The 15,522-nt window shown below is 37.9% G+C and overlaps 1 protein-coding gene across 1 annotated transcript in view; it reads right to left on the minus strand.

Moving 5' to 3' along the window:
- Positions 1 to 15,522, minus strand: part of SMCHD1 (structural maintenance of chromosomes flexible hinge domain containing 1) — an 89,418-nt gene that overhangs the window by 59,626 nt on the left and 14,270 nt on the right. Inside the window, exons 4-10 of the mRNA XM_074878940.1 lie at positions 8,223 to 8,305; positions 7,990 to 8,120; positions 6,168 to 6,282; positions 5,908 to 6,027; positions 2,813 to 2,979; positions 537 to 630; positions 62 to 272 (exon numbers count right to left, since the gene is read on the minus strand). Of these exons, the coding sequence (XP_074735041.1) occupies positions 62 to 272; positions 537 to 630; positions 2,813 to 2,979; positions 5,908 to 6,027; positions 6,168 to 6,282; positions 7,990 to 8,120; positions 8,223 to 8,305 (921 nt within the window). The remainder of the gene's footprint in view (positions 1 to 61; positions 273 to 536; positions 631 to 2,812; positions 2,980 to 5,907; positions 6,028 to 6,167; positions 6,283 to 7,989; positions 8,121 to 8,222; positions 8,306 to 15,522) is intronic.

Consider the following 15,522-nt stretch of genomic DNA (forward strand, 5'->3'; position numbering starts at 1 on the left):
ACATTTAGAGTAGTAAGATTGTCTATAACAGGAGTGACAACCAGCAAAACATTTCACTCACTTGATGGAAAACATGGATCATCAGGATATGTTTCTCTATCATACAGGAAGGGATGATATCGGATGATGCCTTCCACTATACCTTCTCCGTCAACATGTGCCTTAAACTCAAAACTATCTGCTGCAGTATTTATATACAATGTCTGCATGTCATCTTTGATCTCCCTAAGATTAACAATCTTTGGTACTTTTCCTTTTTCGAACATTGAAATCTGGAAAAAAATAAAACAAGTTGATTTTCCTCAGACCAACAAACCTACAGTAATTAGTATTTGTGACATTTATCTTAACTGTTAGCAAAATTAATTAGTTCCTATGCTGCAACGATAAACAGTGTTATTTTTAAAAAATTAAATTACGTACATATCTTAAAATGCTGCTGTAGTTCAAAATGCATGATTAAAGAGAAACAGGCACAATATGAAATAAGTCGTCATCAAAGAAGAACACTGACTAGTAAGCATAAAACCTCTTACCTGAATGTCAATGTTGTTGAAAGGGCTTACATCTTTTGTTACAGCATTAGCTTCATTTCCTTTTGGTCCATGGACATAATAGTGATAGATATGTCTGAAACAGATTTGAAATGAAAAATAAATCTCAGAAAGTTAAATTTTAAAATTGCACATTATAATTTTCAAAAACCTAAATTAATTAATATTTTGATTAAAATATAACCGGTTCATTGCATTTTTATAAATCAACTCCATGACAACATGCATATGCGGTACAGAAGATTTAGTAAACAGAGTGACTCTTTTTCACTCCTTTCGACTTATCTCCTTCATGTACAATTATATTAGGATCAATTTTTTGATAAAATTTTGAGAAACCTTACGAATTGGAAAATAATACATAAGTAAAAACAATTATGATAGTTACATGGCTACCGATCCTTTACATCAAAGTGTAAATTAATAAAACTACTGTAATTTGTTCTGCACTCTGGAAATGAACTAAAGCCAAAAAGCTTCACACCTATTGTTTCTGGTATCAGCTTTGTATTGATGATCTAATAGTAATAGAAGCATTTAACAATCACTATTCTTAAGTTATTTACAAAAAAGTAAATATATCCTATTTGAATAGAGGCAGCAGTCATGGATGTGATCTGCATAGTAGAAATGTTTTTTCTATTTGTAAACATTATTTTCTAACAGTACTTGTGCTCATTTAAGAAACTCCCAAAAACCCACACCATCAGATAGATTATTTTCATAGAGATATGAAGTTTAAGAAAACTGAGGAACTTAACCCCATTGACTTCAACTTTTCAGCAAGCTAGCTAATTCTTCCAACTTCAAAGATTAAGTCCTTAAACCTCAGGGTGGTGATTTGCAGAAAAATGAGATTATACAAGTCAATGGGACTGAATGTATGAAGTTAAATGCAGGTGTTTATAATCGCTTTGCTTCTGACATCCACTGCACTAAATGGACACCATGGAGAAATTTTGGTTCCCAGACAAAAGTTCCTCGTGATCTCATTGCTCAGGACTTTAGAGTAGACCGGTATTAACAAACTGCTTAGCATTTTGTCTGCGTCTCCTCCAGACCTCAAAAGGTGCTCTCATGGCCTTAAGACATAATTATTTTGGGGGTTGATCTCTCCTCCCTCCACTTCAAAGCATCTGAAACAGTATGAGGGCTGTGCTGTAGCCCATTAGAGCAGAATGAAACTGGTATCATGCATGTGTGGCAAAAGGCATGGTAGGAGGGTATGTGGAGATGTTTGAGCGGAAAAAGGCCACTACAGCTGAAAATAGTGTTGCAGGATTGTGTAGCACTGGGAAGCTAAATCTGATTGGCTTCACTGTAATAGCTACAGGGCATATACTTGAATAACTGCATCTGGCTTTCATCTCAAATGGAGGCAGTTCTTTCACTTCAAGAGATTGCTGGAATGAACTAACACACACCTAAGTGTGGGTCTTCACCAGAAGAGCACCTAGAAGCTAATGAGGGACCTAAGTTACTTGTCAAAGTAGATGTACCCCAACATTTTCATAACATTAAAAAGGGTTTCAGCCACAAGTTCTTACATGCAAGAGTGAATGATGTTTCATTCATTATAGGTAACACAAAAATAAAATTATAGCTTGAAAATCAAATTCCGTGGTTTGCCAGATTTCAAAATTGGGCCATGGCTTCATAGTTCAGTTTATATTCACAAATAGATCCATCATCTTAACAGATAAAACCACACAATTCACAGGTATCACAGACTGCTAGATCTCCAAGCTCTGCCGGTCCACTGATGACGCTACTATAGTAATTAGTGGACAGTATCATATATCGGTCTCCCTCTTAAACTGGGATGAAGCAGCAGGTTTTTTTAACACCCCCCCCCCCCCCCAAAAAAAACCAAAAAACCCAGAAAACTAAACACAAAGGTAGATATCAAGGTTAGGAGCACAGCTGTGAGAACAGTAACTTATCAAGTTAATAATGAGATATATAATAATTACATTAGTAACTATTTAAAAGGTTATTAATAATTTGATTGGATAATTATGTATCAATTTATCAAATCACACTGGAACTTATGTTTGTAAACATCTTTGTTTAGACGGGGGCCCTATTCAGTTATGCTAGTTTCTGTAAAATCACTTAGCTAAGAAGACTAATTGTGGCATCAACAAAACATGTATCAACAGCCTTAACAGAAATAAAGCTACTGACTAAGTACAAAAATGAAGTAATTCATAATTATCTGACTTTGTTAGTAGTCCACTTTTAAATCACAAACTTACGCCAGCTGCCTTGTCCAAAGATGAAAGTAATTTTTCAAGTATTGCATATGATCTGGTTGTACACCTGTAATGACAACTGCTGTAAAACTCTCTTTATCCCTTTCTTCTAATATTAGATTATGAAGAAATCTTTCATCATCACTTGTGATGTGAGTAGAGTCAGATGGCTACAAAGAGAGTAAAATAATAACAGCAGGAATGTAAACAGTTTCTGAACTTGCATCAACTTCGAAAAGGATTAAAAAACAGGAAAAGAATATAGAACACATGATGCTAAGTATCACAAAGGATTAATGCTTAAAATAAAAGCTTCCAAATTAAAGTCAGCGAACTGAGAATCTGACATACCTAATCTGGTTCATTTTCAACTCACTTTCATCACTGCATTTTAAGTGTTCAATCTAGAAATGCATTTAATCATGTTTAATGTGGCACTATGTGATATTGATGTTCTCATCCATCAAATGGAACTGTGTACAAGATCTAAGTCTTCTTTAAGAAAACCAAGCCAGAAAAAAAAAAAAATTACTTTTAAATGGATGGACTGCTTTCTATGACAGAAAATGAAGTGGAAGAAACATGCTTGTGTTGTGAAAGAGGAAGGGTGAATCCTCAGTTCCAGCTGAAATATCCAGTAGTCTCACAGAAAACAGAAGTTCCTGCTTCCAGAAAGACCTGATTGTCTTTTCCTGCATGGATGCACTCTACTCTTATGATAGGTGGTTTCTAAGGTGCATAGAAATACAGCAGTTGATGTTATGCTTCATGTTGGACCAGTGGATAATCCTTTACATTTGGTTCATCCAGAAAAGAAGCTATTTTCCATACAAAGATTGAGATCTTTATAGCAATTGCAAACAATTGGTAAAACTGAGAAGGTATGCTTTTTCATGCTGTAGTAAATGCAGCTTCATGCCTTGTTTTGCAGGAAAGTAGGCAAAAAGGAAACATCACTAAGTCATGAAAGGATACATCCTACCTCACTGTAGGTGGTGAAATATGTTAGTCAAGGGTGTTCTATTGAGACTTACTTTCCCCAGGGAATCAAACAGCTCTCCTTAACCAACAGGATAATTTAACCAGTTGTGGGAACTTTCATCAAATAAGACTGCAATTCTTCAAATGCTGTCTTCTGCTGACAGCACAGCCTCTTTTAAACCTAACAGTCTTGCTCATTGCATCCAAGCAAGGGGTTGTTTCTAAGCTAGCAATGAGATCATAGATAATAAAGAAAAGCTGGAGTTGCTTGGTCCTCACCTCTGTATGATTTGACCAATGACCTAGAAGCTGTACACTGATGTTGAACAAGTGCTATCCTGTACAATTAACAGAGTGAAAGTGCCTTCAAAATGCTTCCCAAATTTTTTTGTTGCCTTCTGACTACAGATGACAAACTATCACGGCACTTTCCCCTACATTCCCAGCATCCATCTCAACTGGAAAAGCAGTATTTACTTGTTGGCAATATTAAATGGTCCAGGGAAGCGAGTGCAGGTGCCTATTATGCATCAACAGAAGATGATCGGCTCGGGGTGCCACCAGTGCCATTTCTCTTCAGTGTTCTGGTCTTGTTCTAGAATGCCTTAGGTTTGATACTACATCTTGATTTCTCTGCAAAAGTAACTTCCTTTACCAACTCAATGCCTCGAAGATTCAATTATTCTTCTAACAGTGCAGTAACCCATTACAACTTCTATTTCTGCCATAGTATTCTCTTGATCACCTATGTGCACTGCAGACCATTTTTCAAGACATTAGAGAGACAAATTCACACATTTAATTTCACATCAATATAATGACCTGGCCTGGATATTTCAATGATTTGTAAAAATTTCTGAGACCTGAGTTGTCTATTCATTATCTACACACTTCACTTATATTACTTGAATGCTTCACATCATCTCTTCCCTCTTGGATATTTACAAGTTATTTTTTACCTCTAATAGAACTCTACTTGCAAATTACATTTTTTACCTGCATCAGCTTAATGTTCATTTTATATTATCATCACAACTTTTCAAACAGCTGATTGCACCACTTCTTGAATTCTTTAATAGTATCTATGCATCTCATTCAGCTAGTTTCCTCCAACTAATGTCTGTTATTTTCCACTTTTCTGTCCCCCACACTCCCTTTTTAATATCAAATGAGGTTGAAAAGCATTTGTGCCTTCTACAAAAAACAGATTTTGTCTGCTTTTATTTTCAGTTTCTATTTCTGTGACTCTACCTTCTCATCTCTATTGCACAGAGATTAAAAATAAAACTTGCACATTTCTGACAATTCTTTGTCACAAGTCATTGACTCAACACTGGTATGATAAAAATGTTATTTACTCCATGTTCCTTTCTCACCCATACAAAAGGCCAAGAACACTGATATAACTCACAAGATATGGACTATAATCAAGGTCTGATGACCTTGTCATACACAGCACCCACTTATGCTCCCATGTGTACCCTTAGCTGTATCTTTGTCTTTATCTCCTTGCTCAAAAATGTCCAAAGAACTGTTTTCGGTCTTCCTCCTTACCTTACAACTTTTGCTTAAGCTTTTCTTCTTCATGAAAATCATCAGGACCGTTCATTTTAGTTTTCAACTAAGTAGTTCATTTCTTTTACAAAATTAGTGAAGATTTGTGAAACCACTGGGTTTTGTTGATCTGGCTGGACTTTTCTCCCATATGCAGGTTAGTTATTCTACATAAGCACAGTTTGTTTCCCTAATTTATTCCTTACTACTTTATAGAAGTGGCATTTTTTTTCTTTATGTTTCCTATGTAACAAAGCAATTGTCGTTCTTAGAAAGGTATTTTAAAATATTTTTCCTAACCTGGTACATCAAACTGTATGGCATTTCTGTTCTTTAAGCTAAACTGCAAAAAGAATCACATACAAATAAAGCCTTATGATACAATGTCTTCAAGTTTCTCATCACTTTCTTTTATACTCCAGGGTGCAAATGATTCAATAAGATGAAGATATCCCCAGAGAAGCATTACAAGAATATTACATAGCGAAATCATATTAACCCGGGAAAGGCTTTCACTTAAAAAAAAAAAAAAAAAAAAAAGAGAAAGTATTAAGGCTATTTACCTTTCTGTTTCGAATGTATCCGCTATATATTGCTTCTTTGTTTTTCTCCTTCTTTTCAAAATCTTCTTTAGAAAGGACAAGTTCATGAACATCCTGAGAATCTGCAGGTTTGCTTATCATCTAATATTATTAAAGAAACAGTATTTAAAAATCAAAATGATTTAAAATGAACATAAAAAAATTTAATGCTGTGATTGAAAGCCAAGATAATAACAATCTGATGTAAAAATGTTTTAAAATAAAGATTGATATTTACTTACTCTGGCAGACTGTCCAACGAAGAACACTGCTTGTTTGCCTCCAACTCCAAAATATGAGATATCACTATTTAAACTACGAGGCACTGGCAAAGGGCGTACATATCCTGAATGATCACTGAGAGGAAAAGTGCCTTTAATAAATTTTCTCAGGACAAAAGTAATTTCAAAAAAGAAACTTCTGATCTAAACAGCTTGTATTAAATTCTTCCTGCAGTCACTTTGTTCAAAAATCCTTCACTTTAGACCTACTATAATTGCAACATTAAAAGCTACGTGCCTAAAATTCTTGATGAAGTTCAGATGAAAGAGAGGAAAATATTTGGCAGTAAGAATCCGATAGAAAAAGAAACCATTACTCTGAAAACTTTTGTGCATTCTTAACTCTGCAACAGGACATGGTTGACAGGTCTGTGTGATAGGTACTGTGGCAACAGCAATTATACAGTTTTAATGGTAGAAGGTAAAAGGCAAATCCCCCAATGCTCTCCCTTTGACCATGGCAAGACACTAACTGTGAAGCTGCTGCAAATGAAAATGGCTTACAAAGCAAGTCTGATCTTCCCAAGATCATCCTTTCACACTTTCACTTTTGAGTCAAAATGGGAAATAATGCCAACCAACTATTAAACGCAGTCTTGGAGAGGCTACACATACCATCACATTCCATGGTATGTGACATTTGATGGATGAACAGTCTTACCTAGTTTAAGTAAATAGTAGGACAAACATCTGTTTTTAAATCATAGCATTCCCAAATGGAAACAAGGTGTAGAAGGTATCCTGGTATAACTTACAGCTATGCTCCCACTGAATGGCATCAACCCACAGTCTAAACCTTTAGCTTACAAATACTATACATTTCTACTGTTACTAAATTCACCTACCGCAATTTCAAAAAGCAGTGGATTTCTTTACAAATGACTAGATGACCCAGAATCACTTTTTATGCACTTATCTACAGTTGGTTGATAGATATCAGTCATTCTATTTGGAGATGCTTCCACTGGAAAAAAACCCCTCCTTAGCTATATTATCACTTTTCACTGCCCCATTAATTTTTACACTAGTTTCTCATATGACAAATTAGTTATGATTGAGGCTGCGATCCTCATCTTCACATTTACTGTCCTAGACTTAAGGTATTTAAAGTGACTAAAGCTCAAGAACTGTACCTAACTGCTTCTCTGGAATTTTCTACACTAGGGTTAAGTCTGGCTGTGCAGCTGGAAGATCTCTGGAGAACAGATTCAAACCTGTAAAATGAATTCATATATATAGCAAAACCCACCATAAACTTCTACTTTCTTTTTTAAATATAAAGCATTTATTTTTCCTAGCCACCTTCAGGAATAATTTTGCATTACATTGTACATCATTAAGATACAAAAAAACCCCAACAACCCAACCAAGAACGAAACACCAAAAAACCCACACTAAACCAAAACTCTGTATGCGTTATTCTAGTAACATAACAGACATTGAATGCATTGCTTAATGCACTACTGAAAGGCTTTCAGGTAACAGATGAACAACACACTATAAAAAAACTTCTGCGGAACACAGAATGCCCCTAACTGTATATAGGCAAGTCACAGACATCTTAGAAAAGGCCATGAGAATAAAAAAGTGTCCTCACAGTATCATAATATTAGACACGTGTTATGAAGCTTCTCTATTTCCTACCTACAAAAAGTATGTGTCTATACGTAACCACAGAATGACAGGTTTTAGCTAAGTGTTGGTATAGAGATATGTCTTAAAATGATATTCTGTGAACTTTCACAGAGTCTGCTAATTGTAAAAATTATTAAAACTTTCTAACCTCTCAAAGTCACCTTGTCTTGTAAACTTTGACAATCTATATACAGCCCAGTTGTTAAGTTGTTTAGAAGTCATTCCTCTTCCATTATCAATCACAGCAACAGCTGGTTTTCCATGGGAGTCATCAAATAACTGTTTGGAGGAAAAAAAAAACAACGACAAAAAGGAGCACCAGAAAAAAAAAAAAAGATAATGCAAACTACACCTGAAAAAAGAAGAATATTTCTATCTTACCAATTTTATCTGTATGCTCCGAATACCAGTATTTCGTGACGTAGCTGACAGAGAATTGTCAATCAACTCAGCAAGGGCAAATGCTAAATAAATTGAAGAAAAATAACCCTATTAAAATCTTGTTCTCAGAAAACGGACACACACTCACAGTCGTTTCTTCTGAGCAATTAGGATAACACCCTAAACATAGACAAGAGCTAAGCACTGTCAGAACCTTCAAAATTATATAACATCTTGGTTAAAAATAAAAAATCTTTTGTACATATACTTTATTATTTGTTTCATCACTGAATCTCTTATAACTCTGTTGATGGCAAGAACACAATTATTGGAAGTACCTAGGAACAGTGATGAACTAACAGGCTTCTTATCACAAAACAAACTTGTCTTTTACCATGATTAGGAATGAATCCGTGTGAATCATATGAAAGTCCAAAGTACTTAAAAAATGGACTTCGACTTGTTAAAATATTGAGGGAACAATAAACTCACTGAAAAAACCTGAATGGAAATGTTGCGCAAACTACGAAATAGAAAGTTATTTGCTTATAAAAAGAACACTAAGGAAATTGCAAAAATGGTTGAAGAATTTAGTGAATGGTAAATACAACCAAAGCTATGTCAGATACGTGGCAATACACAGCAGAAATAATCAGCCAAACTACTTGTACAAGTTTGTTGTTTCTAAACATTAACACTTGGAACCCTTACCTAATTAAAGTTAGGACTACAGGAGGCTATCATTGGAGTTATGTACAGGGAAATTATAATGTGAGATGACAGAAGTGGAAAACGTCCTTTATGAAGAAAAGAAGGGAAAAGAAAAAGAAATCACGGGCGTGACGAACGAAAGGAAAACTGAACATATGCATGCATTATCCTTTTCCATCTCATATTATTATTCTGAAGCCTGTCGAGCGAAGGAAAAAGAGGTCTTCCTACCAAGGGAATGCTCAGCATTTCGTGGGAGATGACTGGTAGCTACAAATTACATGAACACGTATAAGTGCACTATTGAATGGCTGCATATTCATAAACATCTTATGAGAAGTAATAGTTTTTCTGACAAACTAACTGATAGCAGTGCTGTTTATTACCATGAAAACAGTGTGAGAGTTGGATTGTTATACACATACTGAGGTATTTCTCCAATGTAGAAGAATTACAGTCCTCAGTGTATATTAATTTTATTTCTTGATTTAAAGTTTTAATTTTGCTTTAAAAAAACCCCCACAACTCTTCAAAAGTATATCTTTCTAAACTGAAAACTTGTTTAAACACTTGTTTTCTTGACATAAGAAACCATAAAAACAGAAGGGACTTCAAGTTCTGTTCCAGAACTTGATGACCATGCATCATGTTGCTCTTAATGCACAAACCTGTTTATTTAAATGGTACCTGAAGTAAAGCTAAAGGGATGATACTTGACTCTGACTCTAAAATACTGTCCTGGTTTAGCTAGGATAGGGTTAAGTTTCCCCAGCAGTGGGGGGAAGCTCTAGCCGGGTTATTCAGATACCATGCTGACGTCATATCCTGGCGCCCAAGCTCCAAGCTCGGGAGAATCGGTGAACGCGTGTTTTGTGCCATCGCTCTCCTTACTGCTGTATCGGTAGATATCTTGCTCTGTTCATTGTTATTACTGTTATTTTTATAACTGTTATTGTTATTGTTGTTGTTTGTTGTGTTGCTGTTGCTCTGTTGTATTAAACCTTTCCTTATTTCAGCCCCGGGGCTTTGTATTTCACTCCCTTTGTGGGGGAGGGGCAGCAGCCGCGTGGTCTCGAACCCCGGCAGGGACTAAACCACCACAAATACTATTTTTCTTCTCAAATGAAACTTTTTTTTTTTCAATAGAGGAATAGGGATTGGGAGTTCTTATAAACAGTTATAGGATAATGAATACAAGAAACCACAGACTACGTATATATCTTCAAAGCTTAACAGTTCTAAAACACAGTGGTTATAGTAATTATAACTGTATTTGTATATGTATTTGTGTATGTATAACTGAAAACTAGATTTCTCAATTTTTCTACCCTTCATCTCTCCATTCTTGCAGTACAGGCCCTTGCTCCCAATGCCCAGCTCTAATCAACTTCTTGTCCCACAAGTTTTATTGTGCTGCTATTAGCAAAACAGTATTAACTCCTTGTCTAGCAATGTTATATATATTTAAAAGGGAAACATGAATGGATAGTAGCAAAATTCCTTGGTTTTGCAGCTGAACATCAAATAACAGAAGGTTCTGCATCCACACCAATGCATTCAACACCTCACATCACCTTGACATGGCACATAATTAACAGTTTTCTTTTGTTTGTTATTTTTCTGTCCCAGTGGATGGGCTGTATATTGTTTCCTACTTATACCCTCATGTTCAAGTACTCTTCTTATAAATTCTTTTTTAAAATTAAAAAAAAAAAGTAGTCATCCAATGTGGTTGCTAAAGGTGCACTCCTTCAAATCAAGGCTGAAGTGCTCTTTAGTTTCAAGAATGTGCTATGGTTTGACTGCCAGAAATTCTCATTTGAATCTCATCAAATTCTGTGACTGAAAGAATGGAAATGCTTCCAGTTAACATGAATCTAGCAGTGAGAACAGTATCTCTACCTGCAACTTTTGAAATATACAAATTTACCCAAAAATGCTATTGTCACACTTTTTTCCCCTATGAGTCTGCATTAATGTCTGTAAACTCAAATTAAGTCATAGAATCATAGAACAATTTAGGTTGGAAGGGACCTCGAAAGGTCATCTAGTCCAACCTTTCATGGGAAAGGGAGCCTAGATGAGATTATCTAGCACCAATTGCATCTTCAAAATCTCCAGCAATTGGGACTCTAGCACATCCCTGGTGAGGTTGTTCCAATTAATTGTTCTCACTGTAAAAAATTTCTTCCTTTCATCAAGATGAAGCCTCTCCCAGTGCAACTTCTACCCATTGCCCCTGGTCTTCCCCATGTGGCTCCTTGTGAAGGGAGAGCTTCCGTTCCCTTGGTGGCTGCCCTTTTAAGTACTGGAATACTGTGAGGTCCTCCTGAGCCTTCTCTTCACCCAGAAAAGACCCAACTCCTTCAGTCTTTCCTCACATAACAGGTTCTCCAGCCCTTGGATCATCTTTGCCGTTCTCCTTTAGGCTCTTCTCCAGTCTGTCAACGTCTTTTTTGAACTGTGGGGACCAGAACTGGACACAGCACTCCAGGCATGGCCTGACCAGTGCTAAGTGGGATGATCACAACTCTATCTCTGCCAGTAACACCCCTGCAGATGCAGCCCAGGATCTAATTTGCCTCTGTTGCTGCAGCAGGGCACTACTGATTCATGTTCAGCTTGCTGTCCACCAGGACCCCCAAGTCCCTTTCAGTAAGGCTCCTCCCCAGACACACAGATCCGAGCCTGTACTGGGCTCTTTGGTTATGTCATCCCAGGTGCAAGACTTTGCACTTGTCTTTGTTAAACTTCATACAGTTCTTGCTTGCCCACTCTTCTAGCCTGTCCAGGTCTCTTTAAGATGGCTCTCCCTTCTGATGTGTCTACCTCACTATCTAGTTCAGCATCATCAGCAACACTGATAAAAAACACAACAGAGAAGTACCTCAATTCTACTACTCTTGTTCTTATTTCTCTTGTAGTCTCCATCATATATGGAAAAACACAGCTTTTAACAACAAATAACTTCTGAGTCCCTTGAACCCAAAATGAGAGTGGAAGAAGAAACAATACAAAACATTTGCCAATAAAAAAAAAAATCTGACAGGTAAAATTAGCAGAAGAGTCAAGCAGCTAGAGATCAGAGTAGCCTAAGATAAGATGCCAACCAACTACCCCAGCATGGCTTCAGCATCTGTAACATGTACCTCCCACTAATCCACAGTGCATTTCACTGAAACATGACACAGGACCTAGGGGTATGATTTTACAGTGTTTCATTTTCAGCAGAAATAACTATTACTGTTCAGTTTGAAAATCTATCACCAGGACACAAATACAATGATGAGGTATGATATCTGCCAGCTTCATACAGTTATATTCTCCAAGTTGACAACTCTCTGCTATGAAACCAACAATCTTACTGTAATGAAGAGGGAAGAAAAACGCTCACCATATAAAGAACAGAAAAATGTAGGTTTGACACACACAACCCACCCTGATCCAGCCACCAATCCTTATTCATCTGTACCTTTGCACCTTTCTCTCTTTTACTTTACATCCCTTTGGTACCCTTGGTGAGTGTTTTTAATAGTTGTCCTGGATGGCTCACAACAGCTGGTTGATCTCCAAGGACTTCCTCCTCAAGGAATGAGTAGTTCACACTACTGTGCAGGAACTCAAGTGTGTCAGAAAGCCAGAACTGATGAATAAGACTCCTGAGCAAGTTCAAATGCCTGAGGTTAAAGAGGGGATGGGCTACCTGGGAGCAATACAGAGACACTGACAAAGTGTCAAACAGACGGTCAAGGGAAGTGATTCTTCCTCTCTATCCAGTCCTTGTCAGACTGCATTCTGAGTACTGTGTCCAGCTTTAGGCTTCTCTGAAAAAGACACTGAAATACTGAATTGAGTCCAGGAGTCCTCCAGATAATCAGAGGGCTTGAGCACCAGACAGGCAAGGAGAAGCTGCTGAGGGAACTGGGATTGTTCAGACTTAAGAAAGGAAGGCTAAGGGAGACCATATTGCTGTCTTATTGCTAGGAGGGTGCAGAGATGAAGCCAGACTCTTCTCAGAGGTGTACAGTGATAGAACAGGAAGCAACAGACAGAAGTTAGAACATGAAAAATTCATTAGACAAAGATGTATTTCTTCTATAATTGAATACTGGAACAGGCTGCCGAAACAGGTTGTGGAATTTTTGCTCTTTGGAGATACTCAAAACTCAACCAGACTTGTCCAGCCACCTGACCTAATTGACTTTGCTTTTGAGCAGGGGTTAGATGACATGACCTCCAGCGATCCCTTCTGACCTAAATTATTCTAGGATGCCATATAATAGTTCCACATGTTCCAAGATCACCCAACATTTTCCTGAAAAGTCCTTGGATGGCTACTGCAGGTAATGACCATACATAGGCCTTCATTTTCAATGATATCAGGTTCCACCATCAATTCAGTGTCACAAGGGAAGGAAATAGTAATTACCCTTCCTTTACAAAAGTCTTGAGCTAAGCTAGAAAGGAAGAAGCATAAATTTCAATTTAAGAAACTATGCATAGACAAGGAATGCTTAGGCTAGTTTGCACTGCTGTACCTCAGTTTTATTCATTTTATTCAAAAAGTAAAACCAAGAGCCTTAATTAAGCAGAACAGAATGTACGTGCCTGGAAAAATGAACTCCCAAGATCCATGACTGCCACAGAAAATGTGAACAAGAGATAACAGAATCCTGGAATGATTTACATCAGAAGGGACCTACAAAGATCATGTAGTACCAACCCTGCTGCCATGGGCATCTTCAACTACATAGGTTACACAAAGCCCCGTCCAACCTGGCCTTGAACACTTCCAGGGAGGGGGCAGCCACAACTTCTCTGGGCAACCTGTTCCAGTGTCTCACCACCCTCACAGTAAAGAACTTCTCCATTATGTCCAATCTAAATCTTCTCTCTTTCAGTTTAAAACCATTACCCCATGTCCTGTTACTACAGGCCCTGGTAAAAAGTCTCTCTCCATCTTTATAAGCCCCTTTTTAAAGGCTTGCTCTGATAGGTCCATGTCTATCTTGTGCTGGGGCCCCAGAGTCAGATACAGTACTCCAGGTGGGGTCTCACAAGAGCAGTAGAGTAGGAGAATCACTTCCTTTGACCTGTTGGCCACATTACTTCTTATGCAGCCCAGGATATGATTGGGTTTCTGGGCTGCAGGTGCACACTGCTAGCTCATGTCCAATTTTTGATTGACCAGTACCCTGAAGTCTTTCTCTGCAGGGCTGCTCTCAATCCATTCAGTCCCCAGTTAGTATTGACACTGGGGATTGCTCTAACCCAGGTGCATGATCTTGGCCTTGTTGAACTTCATGAGGTTCACATGGGCTCACTTCTCAAGACTGTGAAGGTCCCTTTGGGTGGCATCCCTTCCCTAAAGTGTGTATCAACTGCACTACTCAGCTTGGTGTCATCTGCAAACTTGCTGAGCGTGCACTCAATCCCACTATGTCAGATATTGAATGGTACCAGTCCCAATACAGTAACAAGTGGTGTCCCTCAGACGTCTGATGTCCATTTGGACATTGAGCCATTGACTGTAAGTCTTTGGATGCAGTCATCCAGTCAATTTCTTACCCATTGAACAGTTCAGCCGTCAAACCCATCTCTCTCCAATTTAGCTACAAGGATGTTGTACAGGACCATATCAAAGGCCTTAAAGAAGTCAAGATAGATGACATCAGTTGCTCTTCCCTTATCCACCAACACAGTCACTCCACCGTAGAAGGCCACTGGATTAGTCAGGCACGATTTGCCCTTGGTGAAGCTATGTTGGCTGTCTCTAATGACCTCCCTGTCATCCATATGCTTTGACACGGCTTCCAGGAAGATCTGTTGCATGACCTTACTGGGCATTGAGGTAAGGCTGAGTCCTCCTTTTTAAAAATGTGTGTGATGTTTCCCTTCTTCCAGCCACTGGAGAGTCTGCCTGACTGCCACGACTTTTCAAATACAATGGAGCGCAGCTCAGTGACTACATCTGCCAGTTCTCTCTAGACCCTGGGATGCATCTCATCAGCTCTCATGGAGTTTTATATTCAGGTTCCTCAGATGGTCTTGAACCTGATCTTCTCCTATGATGAGTGGGATTTCATTCCCCCAGTCCCTGCCTTTAGATTCAGAGACTCAACAGATGTGGGAAGAAGAATTACCAGTGAAAACTGAGGCAAAAAACCCCCGTTTAGAACTTCAGTCTTCTCCATGTCAGTTGTCACTAGATACCCTCCTTTCATTTATTGGGAAGGGTGGGGGTGTACAATTTCTTGTCTTTGTTTTCTAAAGTGCCCATAGAAACACTTATTATTATTCACATCCCTTGCAAAATTTAGTTCCAGCTGTGCCTTAGTTTTCCTGATCCCATCCTTACATTCCCAGACATTATCCCTTTATTATTCCCAGGATGTGTTCCCCTGCTTCCACTGCCCATGCATTTCCCTCATGTTTTAGTTTGACCAGGAGGTCCTTACTCAGTCACGCTAGTCTTCCTTCTTCCTTGACTGATTTCTTGCATGTGGGAATCAACAGTTCTTGTGCTTTAAGAAAAAAAGTCTTTAAATAGTCACCATCTCTCTTCTGTTCCTTTACACCCAAGGGCTGT

The sequence above is a fragment of the Strix uralensis genome, chromosome 1 (genome assembly GCF_047716275.1).
Source record: "Strix uralensis isolate ZFMK-TIS-50842 chromosome 1, bStrUra1, whole genome shotgun sequence".
NCBI classification, from domain to species: Eukaryota; Metazoa; Chordata; class Aves; order Strigiformes; family Strigidae; genus Strix; species Strix uralensis.